Raw genomic sequence first — 27,680 nt, forward strand, 5'->3', positions numbered from 1 at the left:
CTTTGCCTATCCCCTTACCCCTTTCCTTCCTCCCATCTTTGCAATCAAAAATTCTAAAATTTGTTTGGGGCAAGAAAAGTGCCAGAATAAATACAAATATCATGTGCACCCCACTGCAGAGTGGAGGGCTTGGGGTACCCGATTTGGTGAAATATAGATATGCAATTAATTTACAAAGAATTCTTGACTGGTCATACAACCTTCAAAATAAGACATGGGTACAAATAGAACATGAAGTGGCAGATATTAACCACTTGGGGTCTCAGTGTTGGACTGCCCCTGGGGGTCGGTTCAGGGACAATAATTTAAATATGTTATGTGCTGAGACTTTTAGAACATGGGGCAGGGTGCTGCTGAAATTTCCACATATATCTTCCACATACTCTCCACTGACACCATTATTCGAAAATAGAGAGTTCACACCGGGGGTGGGCTTGCCACATCATATTGCGGACATGACAAACAGAACATTACAGGTGTTTCAGTTGGGGAATGAAAATTAAATGCACACAAGGGGAGAATTGATAGAAGGGGGTCTTTTGGTCTTTAAAAATTGGTTGTTTCACCATCAATGCACCTCGTTTATCTTTAGACATGGTGATAGGAAAAACTTGATTAGGCCCATGACGCAGTTCGAAGTAATGTGCACTGCTGTGAAACCAATGCGCCATTCCTTATCACTATTGTAAAGAATGTTACAAATACAGTCTCCGGGACACGTGCCCTATTATTTGGAGAGATGGAATAGCGAATTGGGCATTGACATTAGCTCCAGGGAAACCAAAAATATCTTCTATAATATCTCAAAATCCTCTGTATCAGCTAACACAATATAGTTAAATCTAAAGATATTACACAGGTGGTACATGACTCCAGTTAGGATACATAAACTTTTTAACACAAAAAATAATGCATGCTGGCGTTGTAGCCTGGAGAAGGGGACTATGTCGCATATTTGGTGGTCCTGCATTAATATAGCTCCAGTTTGGAAAAGCATAGCTGCAGAAGCCTCTAAGGTATTAGGCAGGGCACTTCCACTAGACCCAAAGCTGTGGCTTTTTCTATGCACCCCCAAAAGGTTTTCAACATCACAAAAAAGATGCTGCACATTTTGAGTAATGGTATGAAAATATTACTGGCACAGAAATGGAAATCACAAGATACACCTGATATAGCACAATGGGTTCATAAATGTAATGATATTCTAAAGTTGGAGGAGTACCACTATATGAAGGTCAAATGCATAAACCTGTATGCACAGATACAATCAATGTGGGAGGCGTATGTGAGACAGAAATTTGAGTCCCAGGGTCAGATAATTGAGACTTGATCACTTTAATACAACCCCCGATAGAGGTGATATTCAGGGTCTGGTGAGATATATCAGAATCAGTAGAGGTGGGAGAGTTCTGCTCTGTGCGTTGCGTTTGTCAGTCCTTTAATAGATATCTATGTCTAGCTAGCAGTTTTGTTTTTTATGTATTTTATTGTTAAATTTATGAATATGTAAAAAGGTATCCAACATATATGCTTCAACGGTCTTTACAGTGGTAATGTCTCACAAGTCCATTGTATTTAATACTCATGTATTTGACTATTGGATGTTATTGTAATGTTTTTCTTCACATTGGATGTCCAATAAAAATATTTATAATAAAAAAAAAAAAAAAATAAAGTAAAACCTAATCTACCCATTGCCCTGAAAAGGGTATTTGTATGGGCATTGCCCTTAAAAGGGCATTCAGCTCTTTTGCTGTCCATTAAAAATAAAAAATGGCTATTCTAAAAAAAAATAAACACCCCAAAACAAATTTTTTTTTACACAAAATAACAAACGAATTATCGAAAATAATAACAATTATTACTATTCTAATACCCATTTAAAAAAAAATAATAAAAGAAACCTAATCTATATTGAACTATCAATATCCCTTAAAAGACCTTTTGTAGGGCATTGCCCTAAAAAAAAGAAGCTCTTTTTCTAAACAAAAATACAAAGACCCACTAACATTGCAAACCCCCACCTCCCCAAACCCACACAAAAAAAACTATCTAAAAAAACCTAATCTACCCATTGCCCTGAAAAGGGCATTTGTATGGGCATTCAGCTCTTTTACTGCCCTTAAAATGGCATTCAGCTCTTTTAAGAGTGCCCATTACCCTAATCTAAAAAAAAACACCCCAAAAAACCTTAAAAAAACCTAACACTAACCCCTCTTTAGGTACTCACAGTTGCTGAAGTCCCGCTTGAACGATCTTCATCCCGGTGACTCCATCTTCATCCATCATGGGACCGGCATCTTTTCATCCCGGAGGAGCGGCGATGCGTGGAGGCGGAGTTCCAGGCGGAGGTGCATCTTCATCCATCGAGGGACCGGCATCTTCTTCATCCCTGCGGATGTGGAGGTCCATCGATCCAACGTGGAGGTCCTCTTCATGCGATCGCCTGCCGCACACTGAGGATTGAAATGCAAGGTATCCCTTTTATACTGGGGGTACCACTGCATTCCTATTGGCTGAAAAATTTGAATCAGCCAATAAGAATGAGAGCTGCTAAAATCCTATTGGCTGTTCAAATCACAGTTAAATATCTAAAAATGGCCTTAAACAATAGTCTACATATTCAGAGATTTTCTCAGTCAGGGACCCTATCCCTGAAATTATTGGTCTACCGAGTGGGGCGGAATTTTTCTTTGTGCAATTTTGGAATTGTGTAAACAGTCAGAAATTCCTTTTCTTTTTTGTTTATTAATTTTTGTTCCCAGGCTTTATTTATAATGCAATCTAGTTGTTCTTTATAAATATATGTAGGGTCACTTTTTAAGGTTTTGTAGTGGGTTTTATCTTTTACTAGCTTTAAACATTTCAAATAGTAATCTGAGATATTAAGTACTACTACATTGCCATTCCTCATTGGATATCTGTTTATACTTGTGTACAGAAAAATATGTTCTTATATACAATTCTTATTAGGTTGTATATGTCTACTGCATGTAGATCAGTTCACTTTATATGTAAACCTTTGTGTCTAGGTAGCATTAAATATATTATAAGTCTTATATTCCTTTTTATTTACAACCAAGAAATGCAGTGACATCAAGTATACCAATTTCATACCACGCAGGGTATTTTGACAGAGATTCACAGAAAAAAAAAGAAAAAAAAAAAAACAGTAATGGGTTGCGCTTGTATATTCATCACAATATAAAACAATAACAAGTAAAAAGAAGAAAACCAATATGCTTCCCGCTTAACATGTAAATTTAAGCGTTTACCTTGATGTATACTTTATAACTTTATACACCGTTTACCAATATTTTGGTTGTATCTTTTATTCGTAAACTAAAACACTCCAAAAAGGGGGAAGGAAGGGGGAAAAAAAACAAGGGTTATGGCCCCCTCCCAGCAACCCGCCCCACCCTCCGGGGTCCTGCTATTAGATATTGAGTAGGTATCTTACAGTATGGCTTTTAACTCTTTCGGTTTTGAATTATACTTCTCTATACAGCGAGATCCAGCTCGCTGGAAATAACTCCAATAATACTAGATCAGCAAAACTCTTCGAGCTTAAGAAAGGGTTTAAAATACGTTTTTGCACCTGAGGGGGGTATGTTTTAATTATGGGAAGCCACCCCAGGAAAAACGTTCTTATTTTTTTTTCCCCCCGCTAGTTGTAAATGAAAAGATTCAAATAATATTTGATTCTGTACCTCCCGTATAAAGAATGAGAAACTTGGGGCTATTTTCTCTTTCCATAATTTCAATATCAAATGTCTAGTTAAAAGGATTATTGTATTTAAAACATTTTTTTGTATGGATTGATTACCCTTTGAGATTCTAAGGAAAATGATTTCTTCCGGCTCTAACCTGATGTCAACTTGAACATTTTTATTAAGCCAGAAGGTAATCTTCCTCCAATACTGCTGAATCTTAGGGCATTGGATAAACATATGTAAGATATCTGCTTTTAGAAATGCACATCGTGGACAGGTAGATACATATGTTGGATACATCTTCCCAAGTTTATAGGGGGGATAATAATTATTCAGCAATTTCATATGAGATTCTCTCCAATTTATTGAAATCCTACATTTTTCTAATGCATTGAAACTGGCCTTAATTTTTTCTTGATCTATATCAGGGAAAAAAAGGTATCCAGGCATTACTCAGTTTATCTATACACATTTGACTTTGTTTAGCCAGCATTATATTGTAAAGTAGTGAGATAGATGTAACTCCTGCTTGAAATTTTTGAAAATAAGTTCTAATATCCCTCCATTCCTTGATTCTACCCTTGCCCCAACCTTTATCATGAACAAAATGTCTTAATTGTAAATAGTCATAAAATTTATGTCTAGCAAGGTCAAATTGTTGTGAGAGAGATTTATATGATTTTACATGTCCTGGATCTGCTATGACTTGATAAATATCTTTCAACCCCTTCTCTTCCCATGTCTCAAATATTTTCTGAGAGACACCTGGAATAAACTCAGAGTTACCCCTTATTGGTAGGTATTCAGTTAAGGAGTAATCCATCCCACTTAGAACACAACATTTTTGCCATGCTACAGCTATGTTATTAATAGTAGTTAAGCTTTTTACCTTGTCAGAAATTTTTTTAAGGGGGTTATGTAGGATAGCTTTCAGAGCAAATGGATAGGTAATAAAACCCTCCATATCCGGTGATGAAAACCAACAAGAATCTGCCAACCAATCAATTGCCACCATAGCTAGGGCGGCTATATTATACAGACCTATATTAGGTAGAGCTAAACCAGCCGCGTTATGTTTTTGCATAAGTTTGTTTAAAGAAATACGGGGTTTACTGCTCTTCCAAATAAACTTTGTAAACATTGCTTTTATCTATATCTACTTTTTTTTAAAATAGTGAGAGATTCTGTAAAGGGTATAAAATCCACGGGAAAACACTAGTTTTGATTAAACTAACTCTTGCTGATATTGATAATGGCAAGGATACCCATAAGCCTAGATCTGTTTTAATTTTTTGAAGAAGTATTTGAAAGTTTAATTTATACCAATTTTGTGGGTTTTTATGTAAATGTATACCTAAATATGTCTATGACTCCACAACTTTGAACGGAAATTCTTGTGTACTAGATTTTAGCTTTTGCACCCACATTAATTCGCTTCTATCATAGTTTATCTTATAACCAATTAAATGAAGTTAGAATTAGAGGAATTGAGTGCCGTTTATTATAAAGGAAGATCAATAGATCATCTGCATATAATAAAATCTTTAATGTTTGAGTGGACATCGGAATCCCGTGGTAAACATCCCTTAACCATATGGCCAGAGGTTCCAAGGCAATATTAAAAAGTAATGGGGATAGTGGGCAACCTTGTCTAGTACCTTTCTTTAACCATATTCCGGGAGTTAATGACCCATTGATTAATATATAAGATATCGGATCTCTATAGATGTTATGTAGAAATTGCGTAAAATGATTTTTAAAACCAAATCTTTCCAGTGCATTAAACATATATTCCCATTCAATAGAATCAAAAGCTTTTTCAGCATCTAATGTAAGTTAAGCTATATCAGAGGTTAAATTCTTCTCTCTAGTATTTTCTAAATTCCATATATGATCTAAAAAGGTTGTAACTTTACGGATATTTTTAGATGATTTTCTTCAAGCCATGAAACCAACTTGATCTGTGTGAATAATTTCATCAAGACAACCCATTAATCTAGCTGCAATTATAGACATCATTATTTTATAGTCCGCATTGAGGACCGATATTGGTCTATATGAAGCAGGGTCTTCTATATTTTTCCCTTTCTTTGGTATTAAGGTAATGTTAGCTGCCGAGAAATAAGTTGATATTGGTTTACCATTGGAAAAATAATGGTTAAAAAGTTTCTCCAGAGTAGGGTTAATATCCTCTGCCAATATTTTAAGATATTCTGCGGGTAAACAGTCCGGACCTGCTGCCTTATTTAATTTAGCCTCTTTTATGGTTTTTGCTATTTCCTGACCTGTTATTGGGGCATTGAGTATTGCCAGTTGTGCTTCAGTTACCTTTGGTAATTTAACTTGTGACCAAAATTTTACTTGGTTAGGATCACTGCTCTTAGTATTTGTATATAACTGTTGATAGTATGACAAAAATGTTTCCCAAATATTTTTAAGGTCAGTATATCTCTGATCTCCTTTTTTAACTGCTAGTATATAGTTTCTCTTCCTCTGATTCTTAGTTAAATTGGTCAGGTGCTTGGCCGAACAACCGTAAAATCCTTTAAATTTTATATTCAGCTTTAGCTCTTCTTGATATGATCTTTGTTTTAAATCTACATCCCTTTCCTGTCTGGCATGATTGTAATTTCCCCAGTTTACATCAGATGGGTCATTCAAATATTTCTTATATGCATTTTTAACTTGATTTGCCAATTGCCTTTCCCTAGCTAACGCTTTCTTCTTCCTTATAAACATATATGATTTAATTTCTCCCCTCAGAACTGCTTTAGATGCTTCCCAAAACGTTTCAATTTAATTAAGATAAGTAATATTATGAGTGCAATAGTCTCTCCACTTCTGTTTCAACCAATGAGAAAATGTAGTATTATTGTAAAGGTAGCGTGGAAAGAAAATATTATGACTTTCTATTTTTCGATTATTTCCAAGGAAAAGAGAAATAGAAATAATAGCATGATCAGATATGACTATTTCATTTATTTGTGGATCAATCTTAAAAATGGAGAGAGATTCTGACACAAACAGGAAGTCTATTCTAGAAAAAGATTTATACGTTTTTGATTCACATGTATAGATCCGTGCATTGGGGTTTTTAATCCTCCATATATCCACCAACTTAAGTTTATAGCAAAAACTTTTAAAATATTTGGCCTGTCTGTTATACTACTTCATATTCTTTTTAGAAAATCTTTCTAAAACTGGACAAAGCGAAATGTTAAAATCACCACCCAGAATAAGATTGTCCGATATATACGGAAACAATTTACTCTTAATTTTTTCCCAGAATTCCTTAGAAAATCTATTTGGGGCATAGATGTTACAATGGACTAAATCTATTCCATTAGTTTGTAGATGTAAGATAATATATCTAGCATCTATACCTAATTCTGTTTTAATAATTTTATAGGTTATATTTTTATTTAACAAAATCGCTACCCCTGATTTCCTGTTGATACATGGTGTCGCTATCACTTCACCGACCCAATTTTCTCTGTTGGTTATTAAAGCCATATTACCTCAACTTCAAATGTACCCTCCGTGAGTGGGGCAGAGCACGTAGAGGGGGGGGGGGAACCAGCCCAGGGGTAGGAGAAAAAAAAGGGGGAAGGAATTAAGAATATATTTATGTTTTTACCTCCTACTTTATACATTCTCCTACACTTATCAATGAACCATATTTCAAAATACATTTCAATACAATTAATTTTCCCATCAAAGTTCTAGCCAAACCTATACTCTATCGCTTCAAACTATATTACCTTCTTTGGTGGCTATAATTTAGCTTCACTAGCTTCCAAAAATGTATATCTGTTACCATTATCCTCAACTATGATTTTTGCTGGATAAAGCAGACGTGCGTTCAATCCCTTTTTCATCATCATTGTACATAATGGGGCCATTATCTTCCTTTTCTGCACCGTCTCACTAGAAAAATCTTGGAACAACAGGAGTTTTTTACCTTCTATCTTAAGTTCCTCGAGTTTCCTATACAGCCTTAGTATTTCCACCTTATCTTGGAACCTTAACATTTAAAAAATACAGGTTCTAGGTTTTGTAGCATTATTTTCCATGAATCTCTTAGGGCCTATTCTATGGGCTCTTTCTACATCTAAAGGGAGTAGATCAGGGGGAAATCCTCAAATTTGCGGCAGTACCTTACTGGTAAACTCCATTAGATCGGCATATTCTAGGATTTATGGTAACCCTACTATTCTTAAATTATTTCGTCTGGAGCGATCTTCCAGATCCTCCAGATGATCTTGCATAGTTTGTAATTTAGATACTTGTGATGTTAAGGTTACTTCCTGTGTATTAACTAGATCTTCTAGATCAGAAATCCTGTTTTCTGCCTCTGTCATTCTCTTTGCAAATTGTTTAACCTCGGTATTTAATGTGGTTAATTCTACAGAGATACCTGCTAGCTCCTTTTTTATCATATCAAACTGTGGGATAAAAATATTACTTAATTGAAGCATTAACGCTTTAGTATCCACAGGGGTAGGGTATATATCAGCTGAGTCGGGGCTAGTATCTGTGATCCTGGTTTTTTTATCTTTTGATTTGACAGGCATTGCTTCACCTGTGTTATAAATGTTTCCATAAAGGAAGTGCATACAATGAACACACAAAAAAAAAAAAGAGAAAAAGAAAAAGCAAAGTGCTACTTGTGTAATTATATGTGTTATACTATTATTTAGTGTACACAATATTTTCCATGCCTATGTAGGAATGTGCATTGTAGGGTACTCTGCATGCGTAAATTCCTAACACAGTCTCACAGGACTTTTATAGTCCTCAGTGTAGCAAGGAGATCCTTTAGAGGAAATCTCTTTGTAGATGCTGAATTTTTACCATGTACATTTTTAATAGCAATATACTAAGTGTTTTCACTTTGTAAATGTTTTAGTAAATGAAGTTTCTGCTTTTCTGAACAGGTTTTTATCAGTATCTGCGGTATAGCCAATTATATAGTGAGTAGTCAGGCCAAATTTCTAACTGAATTTGCAGGTACTGTATAGTATATGCAGGTGTATTGTGTATGCTAATTCTTTTTTTATAAACTTGATATAATTCTTTGTATTCAGTATGAAGTAAACCGGACTTCCGAACTTATTCCTTTGTCTTTCAGGACACTGGGAGTCTTTCTTTTCGTAGAAGCAGATTCCTCCTAATTGATCAGCTAACCTGAAACTCTTTGGGAAGAGTCCCATGATGCAGGAATTATCATCTAAGTAAGCATGGAAGCTGAAGGTTGTAGGTTTACATCCAGATATGGCTGATTGTTTTAAATGGAGACCCCTGTTAAAGTGACTGCTTTTATCTTTTGTGTCCAGGGCTGAAAGACATTGCATTGGTAGTCCCTGTTTTTGTCTCAGGGCTGGACTAGATCTTTATACCAAAAAATAAAAAAAAATCTGTTTATTTTAGACTTAAAGGGACATAAAACAGTATGAACTAACATAAGTTTCTAAATATATAATACGGCCAAAGCTTACCAGCAAAACAGTTTATGTTTCAACCCCCATTAACCCCTTTAATTCAGGCATAGTTTTTGTTTGAAGCATACTCCCCTTGGGCATTTATATATATGGAAGGTGCTATACAAGCCATAGCTTCTGCAGAATGCACTAGTGCACATGCACGGTAGGAGGCAGAGTCACATGACACCTGACTAAAGCAGTGCACAGTAAAATGCTGAAGCTTTCACAAAGCATGTGAAATTATCCCCATGGAAACGAGAAAACCTCTTGGCAACAAACAATAGCAGTACCTGATGTCCCTCCTCAACCCCCCCTTGCTTTCATAAGTAATTATCCTCACATGCACACTTTGTTATATGACACCACAAGGTTTGGAGTAGGACAATAATGGGGGTGGAGCAGGATATTCTTGGCAACACTAAAGTGTAAGTAATTTTTGCAGATTTTTTGAAATTTTTATTAAAATACTTATAAGCTTTTTGTACACTTTTTTATTCCACAGACTTTTTTTTTTACTTCAGTTGACCCTTTTATAATATGCACATAACTCAAAATGCTTTATGGAACTTTAAGAATTCTAGAATGTATTATAAGGGTACTTGGTCTCAAATTGGAAGCAGTTTGTATTAGGAGCTATACCTGCACAGCCTTATCCACTAGGATTAACTTTGTTTGCTCTGATTGGCATTCTTAGACGTTCACTGTTTGTTATCGTCTTTCCGTTTAATTTGGCTGCAGCTCCCTGTTTTTTTTATAAAGTTCTAGGATCATTGCTGACGTAAATCAGTGTTTTGGGGATCTTAATTATCCCTTATCAGGTTGTTATTTTTTTGTGCAGCCTTTTTTACTTATGGTCTTTAAATGTGCCAATATCCATCTTAGAGGGTGTATTTTCCAGGCGACATTAAGATTCTATTCTAATGAGTTTATTGCTGGTGGAATCAAGCAGAATAAACTTCAGAAGGTGTGTCCGTCCTGGAATCCTGCTTCTTTTCCATTAGTAGCTCACTGCATTTGCGACCCTTTTTTCTGTTTAGGCGCAATCAGTTGTTAGAGATTATCTGCAATTAGTTTAGCAGATTACTTTTTGTCTGTTTTTTTTTTCCTCGTAGAGCATAGGAGTCTGGTGTCCTCTAGAGGCTATGTCACCAGTTTTTTGTTTTAGAACTTTGCACGGTTCTTTGAACTTTTTTAATCATGGTCCCTCTTGAAAGGGAAAAAAAATGTTCTTTGTGTTTTTTGTAGACCTAATTGGCCTCTTCATCTGCAGTCAGACCTCTTATCTTAAAGGTACTTTTTCCATCTGGATCTCAAGTCTCTGAACTTGATGGCATAGAAATTGATCGCTTGATCCTTAGACATAGGGGTTTCTCTGATTCTGTGATTGAAACCCTGATTCAGGCTTGTAAACCTGTAACTAAGAAAATCTGGAAGGCTTTTTATTTCATGATGTTTTAATCATGATTTTTTTCTGGCATTCTTTCAGAATTCCTAGAATTCTGCAGTTGTTTTTTTTTTGCAGGATGGTCTAGAAGATAATGGTCTATCTGCCCGTTTTCTATGGACTCGTTTTGTTCCACAGAAAGATTACTAATCTTACTGATGTTCATTGTTTTGTTCAGGTTCTGGTTCATATTAATCTGTTATCAAGCCTATTTCTCCTCAATAAAATCCTTTTCTGGTGTTTATGGTATTGCAGGTTCCTCCTTTCTGAACCTATGCATAGTCTGGTCATTTATCTAATTTCGTGGAAAGTGCTATTTTTTTTTGGCTATTTATTCTGCTATAAGAGTTTGTTACCCGCTCTTTTTTGTGATCTTCCTTATCAGATGTTTCATCAGAATAATGATGTTTTTCTCAGTCTTCATTTTGACTTCTTTCATAAGGGGACTTCTTCAAACATCTTTAGCAAAGATTGTTGTTCCTTCTTTGTGTCCTTATTCTAGGTTCTGAGAGATCGTTGCATTACTTGGTTATTGTTTGGGCACTTAAATATTTCAATGCTGCTACTAGGATTTTAGACAAACTTTCAGTTTGTTCTTCTTTCTGATCCCATGAAGGGTCTGAACACTTCTGCTGTTTCTATAGCCTTTGGTTAAAACTTTTGGTTTTCAAGGCTTTTTTTGGAGGGAGGTCAGCCTCTGCTGCAGCGGATTTCTGCTCATTCTACTAGGTCAGTTGAACTTCTTGGTCTTCTAAGGCTTCAGTTGATCTAAATTGCTAGGCAGCTATTTGGTCTTCTTTGTTTACTTTTTCTAAATTATACTTTTTACAATTTTTGCTAGAAAGTTTCTGGTAGAAAGTTTATTCAGGCAGTTGTCTCAGTTTGATTTTTATTGCCTGTTTGCTTTTTTTAGGTGTGTGTGTATATATATATATATATCTCATGTCCAGTTTAACTCCAGGTAGAGAATAAACAGATGCTGCACTCACCGGTCTTAGAAGAAAAAGTCCTTTTATTCACAAGTTTAACAGTGCATCCAAAAAACGCAAATACCCCCAAACGTTTTGGTACCTTTCTCAATGGGTGTGTTGTAATTCTCCAGCAAACGATCCTAACTTACTAACACCGCTACCACCCCATTTAAACCCCTAACTTCCGGTATCACCAGCCAATGTGGAGCCGCTGCGTCATAATTACCGAACATGAAACGAAAAGCAAAGCAACAGCGTGGCTAATTAGCATAGTCACGCCTTCTGGGACTGGCAAACTACCTTGTCCCCGTCGGCTCAGTTCAATGCGCACGCAGCACCGCAATCAGCTGGCAACCACGGAGGATAGATAGAAAGGCGGATGCCTCTCTGGAAATGTGCAAAGAAAAATACCAATTTAAACTAATAGAATTTAGAAAAATAGAATTAATAGAATTAAAAATGGCTAAGCAGAACACTAACGTAGTTAGATGGTGTAGGCTGCCTATATCAAATTTGGGGCTTTATCAAATGCATAACATAACCAATGTTTCAACAAATTAGCAAGATAGAAACATATAATTCCCCCCATTATCAGGGAATCTTTAAAAATGCATTAAAGTGACATCATGCAAAGACATCTGTAATAAAACAGCACTAATCCCCTCTTCATGATCCTTGTAATATGGTAAAAACTTAGGTTGTGAACAACACACTCATAGCGGGTTTCCAATTTGTAATCCTTTGGGAAATTCATAATAGGATAGTCAGTCAAGAGAGATTAATATTCCAACATTAGACTAAATGTAGTCACATAACCAGAAAAAAACTAAATTTATGCTTACCTGATAAATTTATTTCTCTTGTGGTGTATCCAGTCCACGGATCATCCATTACTTGTGGGATATTCTCCTTCCCAACAGGAAGCTGCAAGAGGATCACACACAGCAGAGCTGTCTATATAGCTCCTCCTCTAACTGCCACTACCAGTCATTCGACCGAAGACAAGCAAGAGAAAGGAGAAACCATAGGGTGCAGTGGTGACTGTAGTTTAAAAATAAAACACACCTGCCATAAAATGACAGGGCTGGCCGTGGACTGGATACACCACAAGAGAAATAAATTTATCAGGTAAGCATAAATTTTGTTTTCTCTTGTAAGGTGTATCCAGTCCACGGATCATCCATTACTTGTGGGATACCAATACCAAAGCTATAGGACACGGATGAAGGGAGGGACAAGGCAGGTGCTTAAACAGAAGGCACCACTGCCTGCAAAACCTTTCAGTAATGTGAGAAAGTAATAAGAATATTACCTTTTACAGCAAGCATGATACTAGTCGTTATTAAATCACTGTAATCAGGCTTACCTTAAATAAATCCGGTATTAACAGCATTTTCTAGCATATTCATTTCTCTAGAAAAATGTAATCTGCACATACCTCATAGCAGGAGACCCTGCACGCCATTCCCCCAGCTGAAGTTACCTCTCTCTTCAGTTATGTGTGAGAACAGCAATGGATCTTAGTTACAACCTGCTAAGATCATCAAAAACCACAGGCAGACTCTTCTTCTACTTTCTGCCTGAGGCTAAAATAGTACAACTCCGGCACCATTTGAAAATAACAAACTTTTGATTGAAGATAAACTAAATAAAAACACCACATCTCTCTAGCTACTTCCTTTCTTGTCGAGAGCTGCAAGAGAATGACTGGTAGTGGCAGTTAGAGGAGGAGCTATATAGACAGCTCTGCTGTGGGTGATCCTCTTGCAGATTCCTGTTGGGAAGGAGAATATCCCACAAGTAATGGATGATCCGTGGACTGGATACACCTTACAAGAGAAAGACCTAGATCGTCCAATCATAGCCAAATCCAGCTACAGAAATACGTTATAGTCAAGTTGTATGTTCAAACCTCTAGGAGAGACAGTGTCCAGACGATAGATCCAAGCGGCTTCAATCTGTAACAGTTTGGTTTGTCTGTCCCCACCTCTGTTCAACGGTGGTACATGGTCAATGACCATTGTTCTTAAGCTTGCCGCCGTGTGCCCTGCTTGTATAAAGTGTCTGGCAACTGGTTGGTCCGACTCTTTTTTATCAATCGCCGCTCTTATCGCATGGCGATGGTTGGCCATCCTTTCCCGGAACGTGGTGGAGGTCTTTCCAACATAGACCAGTGAGCACGGGCATGTTAAAATGTATATCACGAAGCTGCTGGTGCAGGTCAATCTATGATATATTTTATATTTCTTCCCTGTACGTGGATGATGGAATGTTGATCCAGTAAGCATGCTGTTGCATGTAGTGCAGTCCCCGCACTTAAAACAGCCAAGTTTACTGTTAGCGTCTATCCAAGTGCCTTTCTGATAGCACCGTATAGGGTCATTATGGACCAAAATGTCCTTCAGGTTGGATGCTTTCCTGTATACCATCCGTGGTGGCTTTGTAAGAGTAAAAGGGAGGGATTTATCAGTTTTCACAATCTCCCAATTCTTACGTACAGACTTCTCCAGGATTTGGTGCGTGGGGGTAAATGTGGTGATCAGATTGATCTCATTGGTATTGGTTTTCTCAGTCTTCGTCTTATGGAGTAGTGCCCTTTGGTCATACTGTGACAAGTTCAGTGAGGAGTTATTGACATCCACTGATCTGTAACCTCTCTCTTTAAGTTTATTTTTCATAGCATTCTCTTGGAGAACCCTGGTGTCCTTGAGTGTGTTTTTCCGGGCTACTCGCATGAGTTGGGAGTTGACAACCCCTTTCTTCTGATGTGTAGGGTGAAAGATAGTGGACAACAGGAGAGAGTTTTTATCTGTTGGTTTAGTATAAGAGGATGTACTAAATCCAACTGACCCATCAATTGTGTATTTTGAAATTCTTAAGTCAAGGAATGGTATAGAATCCCTGCTGATATCATGCTTAAATCGAATGGGTGATTCCAATTTATTAAGGCCCTCAATCCAATTTTTTAAAGACTCAGACGTGCCCCTCCATACGAGGAACACGTCATCTATGTAACGACCATACAATTTAATCTCAGGCATTGATAGGGTCTTCATTATAAAGGTCTCATACCTGTGCTGTTGCATGTAGTGCGGGTACTGCACTACATGCAACAGCATGCTTACTGGATCAACATTCCATCATCCACGTACAGGGAACAAATATAAAATATATCATAGATTGACCTGCACCAGCAGCTTCGTGATATACATTTTAACATGCCCGTGCTCACTGGTCTATGTTGGAAAAACCTCCACCACATTCCGGGAAAGGATGGCCAACCATCGCCATGCGATAAGAGCGGCGATTGATAAAAAAAAGAGTCGGATCAACCGGTTGCCAGACACTTTATGCAAGCAGGGCACACGGCGGCAAGCTTAAGAACAATGGTCATTGACCATGTACCATCGTTGAACAGAGGTGGGGACAGACAAACCAAACAGTTAACCAAACTGTTACAGATTGAAGCCGCTTGGATCTATAGTCTGGACACTGTCTCTCCTAGAGGTTTGAACATACAACTTGACTATAACGTATTTCTGTCGCTGGATTTGGCTATGATTGGACGATCTAGGTCTTTTCTGGTTATGTGACTACATTTAGTCTAATGTTCGAATATTAATCTCTCCTATCCTATTATGAATTTCCCAAAGGATTACAAATTGGAAACCCGCTATGAGTGTGTTGTTCACAACCTAAGTTTTTACCATATTACAAGGATCATGAAGAGGGGATTAGTGCTGCTTTATTACAGATAGCTTTGCATGATGTCACTTTAATGCATTTTTAAAGATTCCCTGATAATGGGGGGAATTCTATGTTTCTATCTTGCTAATTTGTTGAAACATTGGTTATGTTATGCATTTGATAAAGCCCCAAATTTGATATAGGCAGCCTACACCATCTAACTACGTTAGCGTTCTGCTTAGCCATTTTTAATTCTATTAATTCTATTTTTCTAAATTCTATTAGTTTAAATTGGAATTTTTCTTTGCATCCTCCTTTCTATCTATCTTCCGTGGTTGCCAGCTGATTGCGGTGCTGCGTGCGCATTGAACAGAGCCGACGATGACGAAGTACTTTGCCAGTACCAGAAGGCGTGACTATGCTAATTAGCCACGTTGTTGCTTTGCTTTTCGTTTCATGTTCGGTAATTATGACGCAACAGCTCCGCATTGGCTGGTGATACCGGAAGTTATGGGCACGCTAGGGGTTTAAATGGGGTGGTAGCGGTGTTAGTAAGTTAGGATCGTTTGCTGGAGAATTACAACACACCCATTGAGAAAGGTACCAGGAGGGTACCGAAACGTTTGGGGGTATTTGCGTTTTTTGGATGCACTGTTAAACTTGTGAATAAAAGGACTTTTTCTTCTAAGACCGGTGAGTGCAGCATCTGTTTATTCTCTACCTGGAGTTAAACTGGACATGATATTTATTTATATGCAGCACCAAGGCAGTTGTATCTTGTCTTATGGAGTGCACCTACCAATTGATTGTTATATATATATATATATATATATATATATATATATATATATATATATATATATATATATATATATATATATATTTATATTTATTTGAGGTTTTGGATTTATGTTCTCAGTGAAAATTATGTTTTAAATCCCTCCCTGTTATTACTTGTGGACTCCACAGCTTGGGTATTAGTTCCCCTGAGTAATGGATTGTGGACTCTCACCACCTGTATGAAAGAATACATGATATATACTTATCTGATAAATTAATTTTTTAATGGTGGTGAGAGTCCACGAGCCTCCACCCTTGTGTTTTTCTGTGGTTCGTTTTTTTTCTTCAGCACATCCTTTTCCCTGCTCCTTTTATGGCTCTTATCCCTTTTTCTTACCTCACTTGCTTGGCTATACATTATACTGAGATATGTGTGGGAGGTGGGAGGGGTTTTCTAGAGTTCTTGGGGTTTTGGACTCTATGCCTCGTCCTAGTGGTAGAGAAGGATAATTCCTATGAGTAATGGATCGTGGACTCTCAGCACCAAGAATTTTTTTTAATTTATCAGGTAAGTATAAATTATTTTTTTTTTTCTAAAAGATTGTGACTGACCCAGATGCTTGAGAAATCTGACATCATAAAAAGGTACATTTATCAAGGATTCAGGCAGACAAGCTGTGAAGTAGGGAACCTGTACACCTGCAATCATCACTTGCTATGTAGAATCGTATGGTGAAATTTAGCATTGCACAAGAACTCTCTTGTGAAATCCTGCAAGAGCAGAACCTGTCAATCACACCAAATTTGTTTGTTTTGGGCGATTTATCTTTGCCACAGGTGGCAGAGATTATAAGGCAGGAATTGATTTTTAAATTTGTGGCTGCAGCCTGTTCCACGCAAAGCCTCAGAAGCTGCAAATGCAGCTTAAAAGAAGTCTACTCCAAAAATGGTTATTGTCTAAAAAAATAGATAATCCCTTTATTACCCATTCACTAGTTTTGCATCATCAACAGCATGGTATTTTGGGGCTGGACTGACCTAACTAGGCAGGATCAGACTGATATACTTTAGGAAAATTCTCCTCTGTGAAAAGTACAATTGAGCTAAAAGAGGCTGCTCCTAGGTGATAACTCGCCATAGAAAAAGCAACTGAGCTGTTGGTTGTTCTTGGTAGAGCGCTTCTATTTCTGTATGCATTTGTGCAAGTGCCCTTTTCCTTAGACTTCTGGGAGATGTTTCAACCTACAATAGTTGTCAGAGGCCATATAAATACAGCATTTATATGGTTTATCAAGAATGTGACCGAAATGTGGGTTTTTAGTACATTTATTATAAAGTAACTAATAACTGCAGTAGTTATGCCCAATAGTGTGTTATTAATTATTTAGAATTACGTTATTAAAATATAAAAAAAATATTGTTCATCATTTTATAAATTTACGACTGCTGTGGGACTATGGAGGTAATAATATAACATAATTAACCAAATAAAAATACCTTCAAATATTCCCAGATTCAGGGTTCTTACAGAGCTCTAAAGATTTTACTTGCTGTCTAATATTTTTTCTTTACAGAATCAACAGCAGCTATTTTTGAGCTGTAATCAAACAGACTTACCGGAGTTGTTTACGTACAGCATAAACCTCATCAATTCCCCTGGACACCAACTCTCTAATCTTGTCTGACACCCGAGGATGAAGACGAGATGGTTTAGAAGGATTCTCCTCACTCTGCACCTCTTCTTCTTCTTCTTCTGCTGAAGGTTGAAAGGGAGTTGGGGAGAAGCAGGGCACCTCCAGATTGTGATACTGATGTGCATCCTGGTCAGGTAACTGCACATACCACCTAGAAGGAAAAAAAAGAAAATTTAAATAAACAACTTTGTCATTTTTAGCCAAGTGTTGGACAGCAGACCTTAAGAATCCATGACCTTTTTTTGTCTCACAGATCAACATACAAATTAGTCAGGTTTTTTTCTACTTCATGTTATTACACAGTTATTTACGTATGTCCCCCCAAATTACAGCTAAAAAAACAAATAAGATAGAGCACTTAGAGCCTAATGATCAATAACTTGCTGGCATGGAGAGGAATCACAAATGTGAACTTTTGTTAGCATTATATTGCAATGTATGTCTCTCCTTCACACCCAGAAACCTGCATACCGAAATAAACAGCTCTCAATGTAAGTAAAGTTTGCCTTTCTAAAATTGCATGTGGGACCTCACTTTACTGACAAGACCTCTTAGATAATCTCGCCAGTGCAGAGGGTTTTTGATCACTGGGCAGAATATGGTAACTTACAAGAGCCAAATAATTTAAATGGCATAACAGGAATTAATTTGAGTATGAGGGATCAATGAACAGTAAAATACTATGCCTTTCATATTTTATGTTTATTAAAGGAACAAACGAGTAGAAAAATAAAATGCTCTAATGCTTTAGAGCATGTTATTTTTTACCTAATGCTCACCCCATATGTTTAAGCATTCCTCATGAGTTAAATACATAGTTAAAGTCCTTTTCTGGCAGTGCAATACATTGTTCCTCCTGAGCAGAACATGGCAAATGAGCAAATCAGGAGTGGCATATTCAGCTACCAATCACTGGCTGTGTCCTGTTCAGCACTAGTTTGCTAGGGTGGCTGGTGCAGGGGTCAAACATATAGGGGTCAATTATAATGCTTAGAAAAGTTTAGTTAAGTTTTCTAGAAAATTCATCATTAAAGTGGATTTGTGTAGATAAATCATTTGACACACTTTTCTAAAGGATTGCGATCAGGCCTATAGTTAGGATTAAGAATTAGTGCAAAATAACATGGTCAATTAGAACAATTTATTGTGTGCACTAGTATACACATTAAAATGAGCAGTAAAGTCAAAATTAAACTTTCATGGTATAGCATGTCATTTTAAACATATTCCAATGTAATTATATTACCATATTTACTTTGTTTGCTTGGTATCCTTTTTTTAAGAGTAAACCTAGGTAGGCTCAGGAGCAGCAATGCATTACTGGGACTCGGATCTAGCAGAATACATTGTGTGAGCCAATGTCAAGTAACATTTATGAGAAGCCACCAATCCCTCTAGCTCCCAGCAGTGATTTGCTGCTCCTGAGTCTACAAAGGTATGCTTTTTAACAAAGGATACCAGGAGAGTTAAGGTATTGCTTTCATAATTTAGCATCTTAATGCCCAATTGTGGTATTTTGAATGTATGCATTGTATTATATTATTTGGGGGCACTTGATCTGCTTCAATATTTAAAAGAGATTTATTTTGCTGTCAAAGATTGTATTTATCCATTTTATTGGAGACTACTTCCTTATTTCTTATGAACAAACATATTTTAAAAAATGTAGATCTCAACTTATAAATAAGAAAGGACTACAGAGACTGGTATTATACTCTCAAAAATAAAATCATTTACAATTGTTGGAATGATTTTATTAAGATGTGTCTTGTATGTCATAAACATGAATGTTCAATTGAATGCATCTCATTTATTTACAGCAGCATTGTCTGATGTTTATCCTCGATGACTGGTGATAGGCAAAGGATATCCTTATGTGAGCAGTCAGTCAATTATTGAATAAAGTACCTTTATTTTTTTCAACATGGGTAACTCAAAAAACAGTTCTGCTGCAGTGCACAAGGATTAATGTTTAACACTAATACTTAAATTGTATAAAATGTGAACATGTAGAAGAAACTCAAAATCTCTAGAAACAAATGGCATTAATGACGGAGTTACTTTTTGGATACCAGAACCAACTATCTTGTACTTTCATAAAAGGTATCATGAATAAAGACCTTCTTGGGATCTGTCTAATGCAGGCACATCTAACTGCTGATTTCTCAAAACCGATTGCTCTTGTTCAGACATTCTTCTAACATAAATGGAGAAAAACTAAACAGCCTCAACTGCACACATTATTATAAAAACACATTCCATTAGCGTGGTCCTTACAGAAAAAAAGCTTTTAGCATGATATAAACCTTGGGAATAGAGGACCATTTGAAGGTAATTGGCAAGGGAGACAGGCAGATCCTTCAACTACAAGGCACTTCTTCTCAGGACAAGTAACACTTGAATAGCTCTAGGTTGCCAGGCAACATACAGTATATATATCATCGAAAATCACTTGAAAAGTAAAGAGGGTGTTATTTCAAATATCTTTACTATCCTAACACAGGAGTAATGAAATAAGGTACTTGAGTATATAATTGAGGATATGGCTATAAACATGCATGTGTGTCTGTGTCACCAATGGTATAAATAAAGCTTTAACATCTTTGTTTACCTAAAAACCCCTTCTGTCCCCTCTGGATCTTTTTTTAAAAGATTAAAAGCTTTCTCCTGCTCGATCCTTATAAGTTTCTTGTCAAACTTCGGGTCTGTGGGAACTCTGTAGAGAGGGAACTTCTTCACTTTTTTAATGTATATCCTTGCAGAGAAAAGGAGAATACAAATTGATATAAAGCAGACTTTAGTAGGTTATTTAAATATTAGAATAATCCTGTGATATAATGAAATGAAAAAGAGTGAGGATGAGAAAAAGAGAAAGAAAGAAAGAAAGAGGGAAAAGAAATCAGAGAGCATCAGCAGAGAGAGAGATTGGGGAAAGAGAGAGAGGAAGTAAGAGAGAGAGAATGGGAGGAAGTGGAATAAAGAGACAATAGTTGTCTTGGGAAAGATCAAATGCTCTAGGAGACAAAACGCATTCATATCAGTGTTTGGGACTTATAAGGTTTATTCTATACTAGTTACAAAAAGATTAAAAATAACTTTTACAAAAGCACTAAAGTCTTTAATGGCAAAGTTAAAGGAAACAACACAGTGTTTAAGATGGAATATAATATACTCCTTAGAAATGAAGACGGTTTTTTTCTATTTGCTTCAAAATGGTAGAATTTAGTAAAAGTATGCAAAGAAGACCAAGTTGCTGCTTTGCAAATCTGATCAACCGAAGCTTCATTCCTAAACGCCCAGGAAGTAGAAACTGACCTAGTAGAATGAGCTGTAATCCTTTGAGGCGGAGTTTTACCCGACTCGACATAAGCATGATGAATTAAAGATTTCAACCAAGATGCCAAAGAAATGGCAGAGGCCTTCTGACCTTTCCTAGAACCGGAAAAGATAACAAATAGACTAGAAGTCTTTCGGAAATTCTTAGTAGCTTCAACATAATATTCCAAAGCTCTAACTACATCCAAAGAATGCAATGATTTCTCCTTAGAATTCTTAGGATTAGGACATAATGAAGGAACTACAATTTCTCTACTAATGTTGTTGGAATTCACAACCTTAGGTAAAAATTTAAAAGAAGTTCGCAACACCGCCTTATCCTGGTGAAAAATCAGAAAAGGAGACTCACAAGAAAGAGCAGATAATTCAGAAACTCTTCTGGCAGAAGAGATGGCCAAAAGTAACAAAACTTTCCAAGAAAGTAATTTAATGTCCAATGAATGCATAGGTTCAAACGGAGGAGCTTGAAGAGCCCCCAGAACCAAATTCAAACTCCAAGGAGGAGAAATTGACTTAATGACAGGTTTTATACGAACCAAAGCTTGTAAAAAACAATGAATATCAGGAAGATTAGCAATCTTTCTGTGAAAAAGAACAGAAAGAGCAGAGATTTGTCCTTTCAAGGAACTTGCAGACAAACCTTTATCCAAACCATCCTGAAGAAACTGTAAAATTCTCGGAATTCTAAAAGAATGCCAGGAAAAATGATGAGAAAGACACCAAGAAATATAAGTCTTCCAGACTCTATAATATATCTCCCTAGATACAGATTTACGAGCCTGTAACATAGTATTAATCACAGAGTCACAGAAACCTCTTTGACTAAGAATCAAGCGTTCAATCTCCATACCTTTAAATTTAAGGATTTGAGATCCTGATGGAAAAAAGGACCTTGCGACAGAAGGTCTGGTCTTAACGGAAGAGTCCACGGTTGGCAAGAAGCCATCTGGACAAGATCCGCATACCAAAACATGTGAGGCCATGCTGGAGCTACCAGCAGAACAAACGAGCATTCCTTCAGAATCTTGGAGATTACTCTTGGAAGAAGAACTAGAGGCGGAAAGATATAGGCAGGATGATACTTCCAAGGAAGTGGCAATGCATCCACTGCTTCCGCTTGAGGATCCCTGGATCTGGACAGATACCTGGGAAGTTTCTTGTTTAGATGAGAGGCCATCAGATCTATTTCTGGAAGTCCCCACATTTGAACAATCTGAAGAAATACCTCTGGGTGAAGAGACCATTCGCCCGGATGCAACGTTTGGCGACTGAGATAATCCGCTTCCCAATTGTCTATACCTGGGATATGAACCGCAGAAACTAGACAGGAGCTGGATTCCACCCATACCAGAATTCGAGATACTTCTTTCATAGCCAGAGGACTGTGAGTCCCTCCTTGATGATTGATGTATGCCACAGTTGTGACATTGTCTGTCTGAAAACAAATGAACAATTCTCTCTTTAGAAGAGGCCAAGACTGAAGAGCTCTGAAAATTGCACGGAGTTCCAAAATATTGATCGGTAATCTCACCTCCTGAGATTCCCAAACCCCTTGTGCTGTCAGAGACCCCCCCACAGCTCCCCAACCTGTAAGACTTGCATCTGTTGAAATTACAGTCCAGGTCGGAAGAACAAAAGAAGCCCCCTGAACTAAACGATGGTGATCTGTCCACCACGTCAGAGAGTGTCGTACAATCGGTTTTAAAGATATTAATTGAGATATCTTTGAGTAATCCCTGCACCACTGGTTCAGCATACAGAGCTGAAGAGGTCGCATGTGAAAACGAGCAAAGGGGATCGCGTCCGATGCAGCAGTCATAAGACCTAGAATTTCCATGCATAAGGCTACCGAAGGGAATGATTGTGACTGAAGGTTTCGACAAGCTGATATCAATTTTAGACGTCTCTTGTCTGTCAAAGATAGAGTCATGGACACTGAATCTATCTGGAAACCTAAAAAGGTTACCCTTGTCTGAGGAATCAATGAACTTTTTGGTAAATTGATCCTCCAACCATGATCTTGAAGAAACAACAAAGTCGATTCGTATGAGATTCTGCTAAATGTGAAGACTGAGCAAGTACCAAGATATCGTCCAAATAAGGAAATACCACAATACCCTGTTCTCTGATTACAGACAGAAGGGCACAGAGAACCTTTGTAAAAATTCTTGGAGCTGTTGCTAGGCCAAACGGCAGAGCCACAAACTGGTAATGCTTGTCTAGGAAAGAGAATCTCAGAAACTGAAAGTGATCTGGATGAATCGGAATATGCAGATATGCATCCTGTAAATCTATTGTAGACATATAATGCCCTTGCTGAACAAAAGGCAGGATAGTCCTTACAGTTACCATTTTGAATGTTGGTATCCTTACATAACGATTCAATATTTTTAGATCCAGAACTGGTCTGAAGGAATTCTCCTTCTTTGGTACAATGAAGAGATTTGAATAAAACCCCAGCCCCTGTTCCAGAACTGTAACTGGCATAATTACTCCAGCCAACTCTAGATCTGAAACACATTTCAGAAATGCTTGAGCCTTCGCTGGATTTACTGGGACACGGGAAAGAAAAAATCTCTTTGCAGGAGGCCTTATCTTGAAGCTAATTATGTACCCTTCTGAAACAATGTTCTGAATCCAAAGATTGTGAACGGAATTGATCCAAATTTCTTTGAAAAAACGTAATCTGCCCCCTACCAGCTGAGCTGGAATGAGGGCCGCACCTTCATGTGGACTTAGGAGCTGGCTTTGATTTTCTAAAAGGCTTTGATTTATTCCAGACTGGAGATGGTTTCCAAACTGATACCGCTCCTGAGGATGAAGGATCAGGCTTTTGTTCCTTGTTGTGACGAAAGGAACGAAAACGATTATTAGACCTAAATTTACCTTTAGATTTTTTATCCTGTGGTAAAAAAGTTCCTTTCCCTCCAGTAACAGTTGAGATAATAGAATCCAACTGAGAACCAAATAATTTATTACCCTGGAAAGAAAGGGAAAGCAGAGTAGACTTAGAAGACATATCAGCATTCCACGTTTTAAGCCATAAAGCTCTTCTAGCTAAAATAGCTAGAGACATATACTTGACATCAACTCTAATGATATCAAAGATGGCATCACAAATAAAATTATTAGCATGTTGAAGAAGAATAATAATGCTATGAGAATTATGATCTGTTACTTGTTGCGCTAAAGCTTCTAACCAAAAAGTTGAAGCTGCAGCAACATCCGCTAAAGATATAGCAGGTCTAAGAAGATTACCTGAACACAAGTAAGCTTTTCTTAGAAAGGATTCAATTTTCCTATCTAAAGGATCCTTAAAGGAAGTACCATCTGCCGTAGGAATAGTAGTACGCTTAGCAAGAGTAGAGACAGCCCCATCAACCTTAGGGATTTTGTCCCAAAACTCTAATCTGTCAGATGGCACAGGATATAATTGCTTAAAACGTTTAGAAGGAGTAAATGAATTACCCAAATTATTCCATTCCCTGGAAATTACTTCAGAAATAGCACCAGGAACAGGAAAAACTTCTGGAATAACTGCAGGAGATTTAAAAACCTTATCTAAACATTTAGATTTAGTATCAAGAAGACCAGAATCCTCAATTTCTAATGCAATTTGGAATTCTTTAAGTAAAGAACGAATAAATTCCATTTTAAATAAATATGAAGATTTATCAGCATCAACCTCTGAGACAGAATCCTCTGAACCAGAAGAACCATTATCAGAATCAGAATGATGATGTTCATTTAAAAATTCATCTGAAAAATGAGAAGTTTTAAAAGACTTTTTACGTTTACTAGAAGGAGGAATAACAGACATAGCCTTCTTAATGGATTTAGAAACAAAATCTCTTATGTTATCAGGAACACTCTGAGTATTAGATGTTGACGGAACAGCAACAGGTAATGTAACTTTACTAAAGGAAATATTATCTGCATTAACAAGTTTGTCATGACATTCAATACAAACAACAGCTGGAGGAACAGCTACCAAAAGTTTACAGCAGATACACTTAGCTTTGGTAGCTCCAGCACCAGGCAGCGATTTTCCAGAAGTATCTTCTGACTCAGTTTCAACGTGGGACATCTTGCAATATGTAATAGAAAAAACAACATATAAAGCAAAATTGATCAAATTCCTTAAATGACAGTTTCAGGAATGGGAAAAATGCCAGTGAACAAGCTTCTAGCAACCAGAAGCAATAAATAATGAGACTTAAATAATGTGGAGACAATAGTGACGCCCATATTTTTTTAGCGCCAAAAAAGACGCCCACATTATTTGGTGCCTAAATGCTTTTGGCGCCAAAAATGACGCCACATCCGGAACGCCGACACCTTTGGCGCAAAAGAACGTCAAATATGACGCAACTTCCGGTGACACGTATGACCCCGGAAACAGAAAAAAATTTTGCAACAAAAAAGTCAGCGCCAAGAATGACGCAATAAAATGAAGCATTTTCAGCCCCCGCGAGCCTAACAGCCCACAGGGAAAAGTCAAATTTTAAGGTAAGAAAAAAAAAATTGATTGATTCAAATGCATTATCCCAAATATGAAACTGACTGTCTGAAATAAGGAATGTTGAACATCCTGAGTCAAGGCAAATAAATGTTTGAATACATATATTTAGAACTTTATAAAAAAAGGGCCCAACCACAGCTTAGAGTGTCACAGAAAATAAGACTTACTTACCCCAGGACACTCATCTACATGTTGTAGAAAGCCAAACCAGTACTGAAACGAAAATCAGCAGAGGTAATGGTATATATATATATATATATATATAAGAGTATATCGTCGATCTGAAAAGGGAGGTAAGAGATGAATCTCTACGACCGATAACAGAGAACCTATGAAATAGACCCTGTAGAAGGAGATCATTGAATTCAAATAGGCAATACTCTCCTCACATCCCTCTGACATTCACTGCACGCTGAGAGGAAAACCGGGCTCCAACCTGTTGCAGAGTGCATATCAACGTAGAATCTAGCACAAACTTACTTCACCACCTCCATAGGAGGCAAGGTTTGTAAAACTGATTTGTGGGTGTGGTGAGGGGTGTATTTATAGGCATTTTGAGGTTTGGGACTTTGCCCCTCCTGGTAGGAATGTATATCCCATACGTCACTAGCTCATGGACTCTTGCTAATTACATGAAAGAAACCTTGTTTAGAACTGGTGACTGCTTTTTAAATGTTTAACACACTTTAAACATATTTTATTTAACAACCGTATTATTAACATTTTTTCATAATGGCAACAACCCACCTTGCAGGACATGTTGCTTTGTATATTGCATTGTCATTTTCCACAACCCGTCTGGGCTGGACTCCCTTCCTCCTTGGTCCATACTGACATTCCATCACAATCGCTCTGCTTCCTATCACCAAATAAAAACAACACATATTTCTGATGGATTTGATTATAACAGCTTAATGGTTTTGTTTCTCTAAACTTTGCAGTTCCCTGATGCTCCAGTTTACAAAACTGGTCAGTATTAGCGGGGTTTGGGAACAATAGCTATACAAAATATTATATTTAGGTTTATTGAAGTGAAAAATAAAAACACTGGAAGCATTTTTGGGGTTGCATATCTTGTGATTTCTCCCTGTTGTGTCATGTTAACATGGTATGAAAAAGGCAATCTGTACTATACCTTTTTTTGTTGTGGTTACGTTATTGTAAAATGTAACCACATAGGAAGAATGCAATTCATATTTAATTTTCCAAATGTAAACATTTAATAACATCACCATTAATCAGTTTAGTCTAGTGTGAAAGGATGAGATATAGTTTATATTATATTTTTATTTGTACTGAAAAATGCAGTGCTTGACTTGAGCACTTGTACTAAACCATAGGGCATAGACAGTTTCTTTGCTAATAGTGATATCACACCTTGGTGAGGCTATCAGACATATCACTAACATCTATGTGTTGTACAAAAGGGAGTAAGGTGACAAATGTCAAATGAAAAACTTTATGATTCTAATAAAGCAAGTCATTTCAACCCCTTCGTGCCAGTACAATAGTGATCACAACAGAACGAAGTTCCGATGTAAACACTATTAGTAAAAATAAAATCACACAATTGTCAATGTGATCACGTGATTTCAAGGCCAGGATCGGATTATGGGAGATTGCTTACGCTGCTAGGTACACCCCCCACGCCGATCCTTGCCTATGTCAAAGGGAGAAGCTGCGCAGCGCCGTATATGGTAGGACGTTCCATGCCGTTCTAACAGTGTTAAAGCCCAGTGCTGTTAGGACGGGGTTAAGGAACTTTTCAATTTCAATGTACTTATATTATCAAATGTACTTAATTCCCTGTGTATCCTTTGTTGAAAAGAGAACCTGGGTAGGCTTTGAAGTAGCAATGCACTGGGAGCTAGCTGGTTGATAGGAGAGTACACACATATGCATACTGTCATTGGCTCATCAGATGTGTTCAGATAGCTCCTAGTAGGGTACCGCTGCTCTGGATCGGACTTTAGCTATATGTTTAACCCATGCATGGATAAACACATAATTATAGGCAAGCAATAGTGCAATAATAAAATTCTCTTTCAAA

General features: G+C 37.1%; 1 protein-coding gene across 1 annotated transcript in view; it reads right to left on the reverse strand.

The window, feature by feature from the left end:
- Positions 1-27,680, reverse strand: part of CARF (calcium responsive transcription factor) — a 261,735-nt gene that overhangs the window by 149,137 nt on the left and 84,918 nt on the right. Inside the window, exons 8-10 of the mRNA XM_053698682.1 lie at positions 26,378-26,489; positions 20,384-20,527; positions 17,696-17,923 (exon numbers count right to left, since the gene is read on the reverse strand). Coding sequence (XP_053554657.1) covers positions 17,696-17,923; positions 20,384-20,527; positions 26,378-26,489 — 484 coding nt within the window. The remainder of the gene's footprint in view (positions 1-17,695; positions 17,924-20,383; positions 20,528-26,377; positions 26,490-27,680) is intronic.

Source organism: Bombina bombina, chromosome 1 (genome assembly GCF_027579735.1).
Source record: "Bombina bombina isolate aBomBom1 chromosome 1, aBomBom1.pri, whole genome shotgun sequence".
Taxonomy (NCBI): domain Eukaryota; kingdom Metazoa; phylum Chordata; class Amphibia; order Anura; family Bombinatoridae; genus Bombina; species Bombina bombina.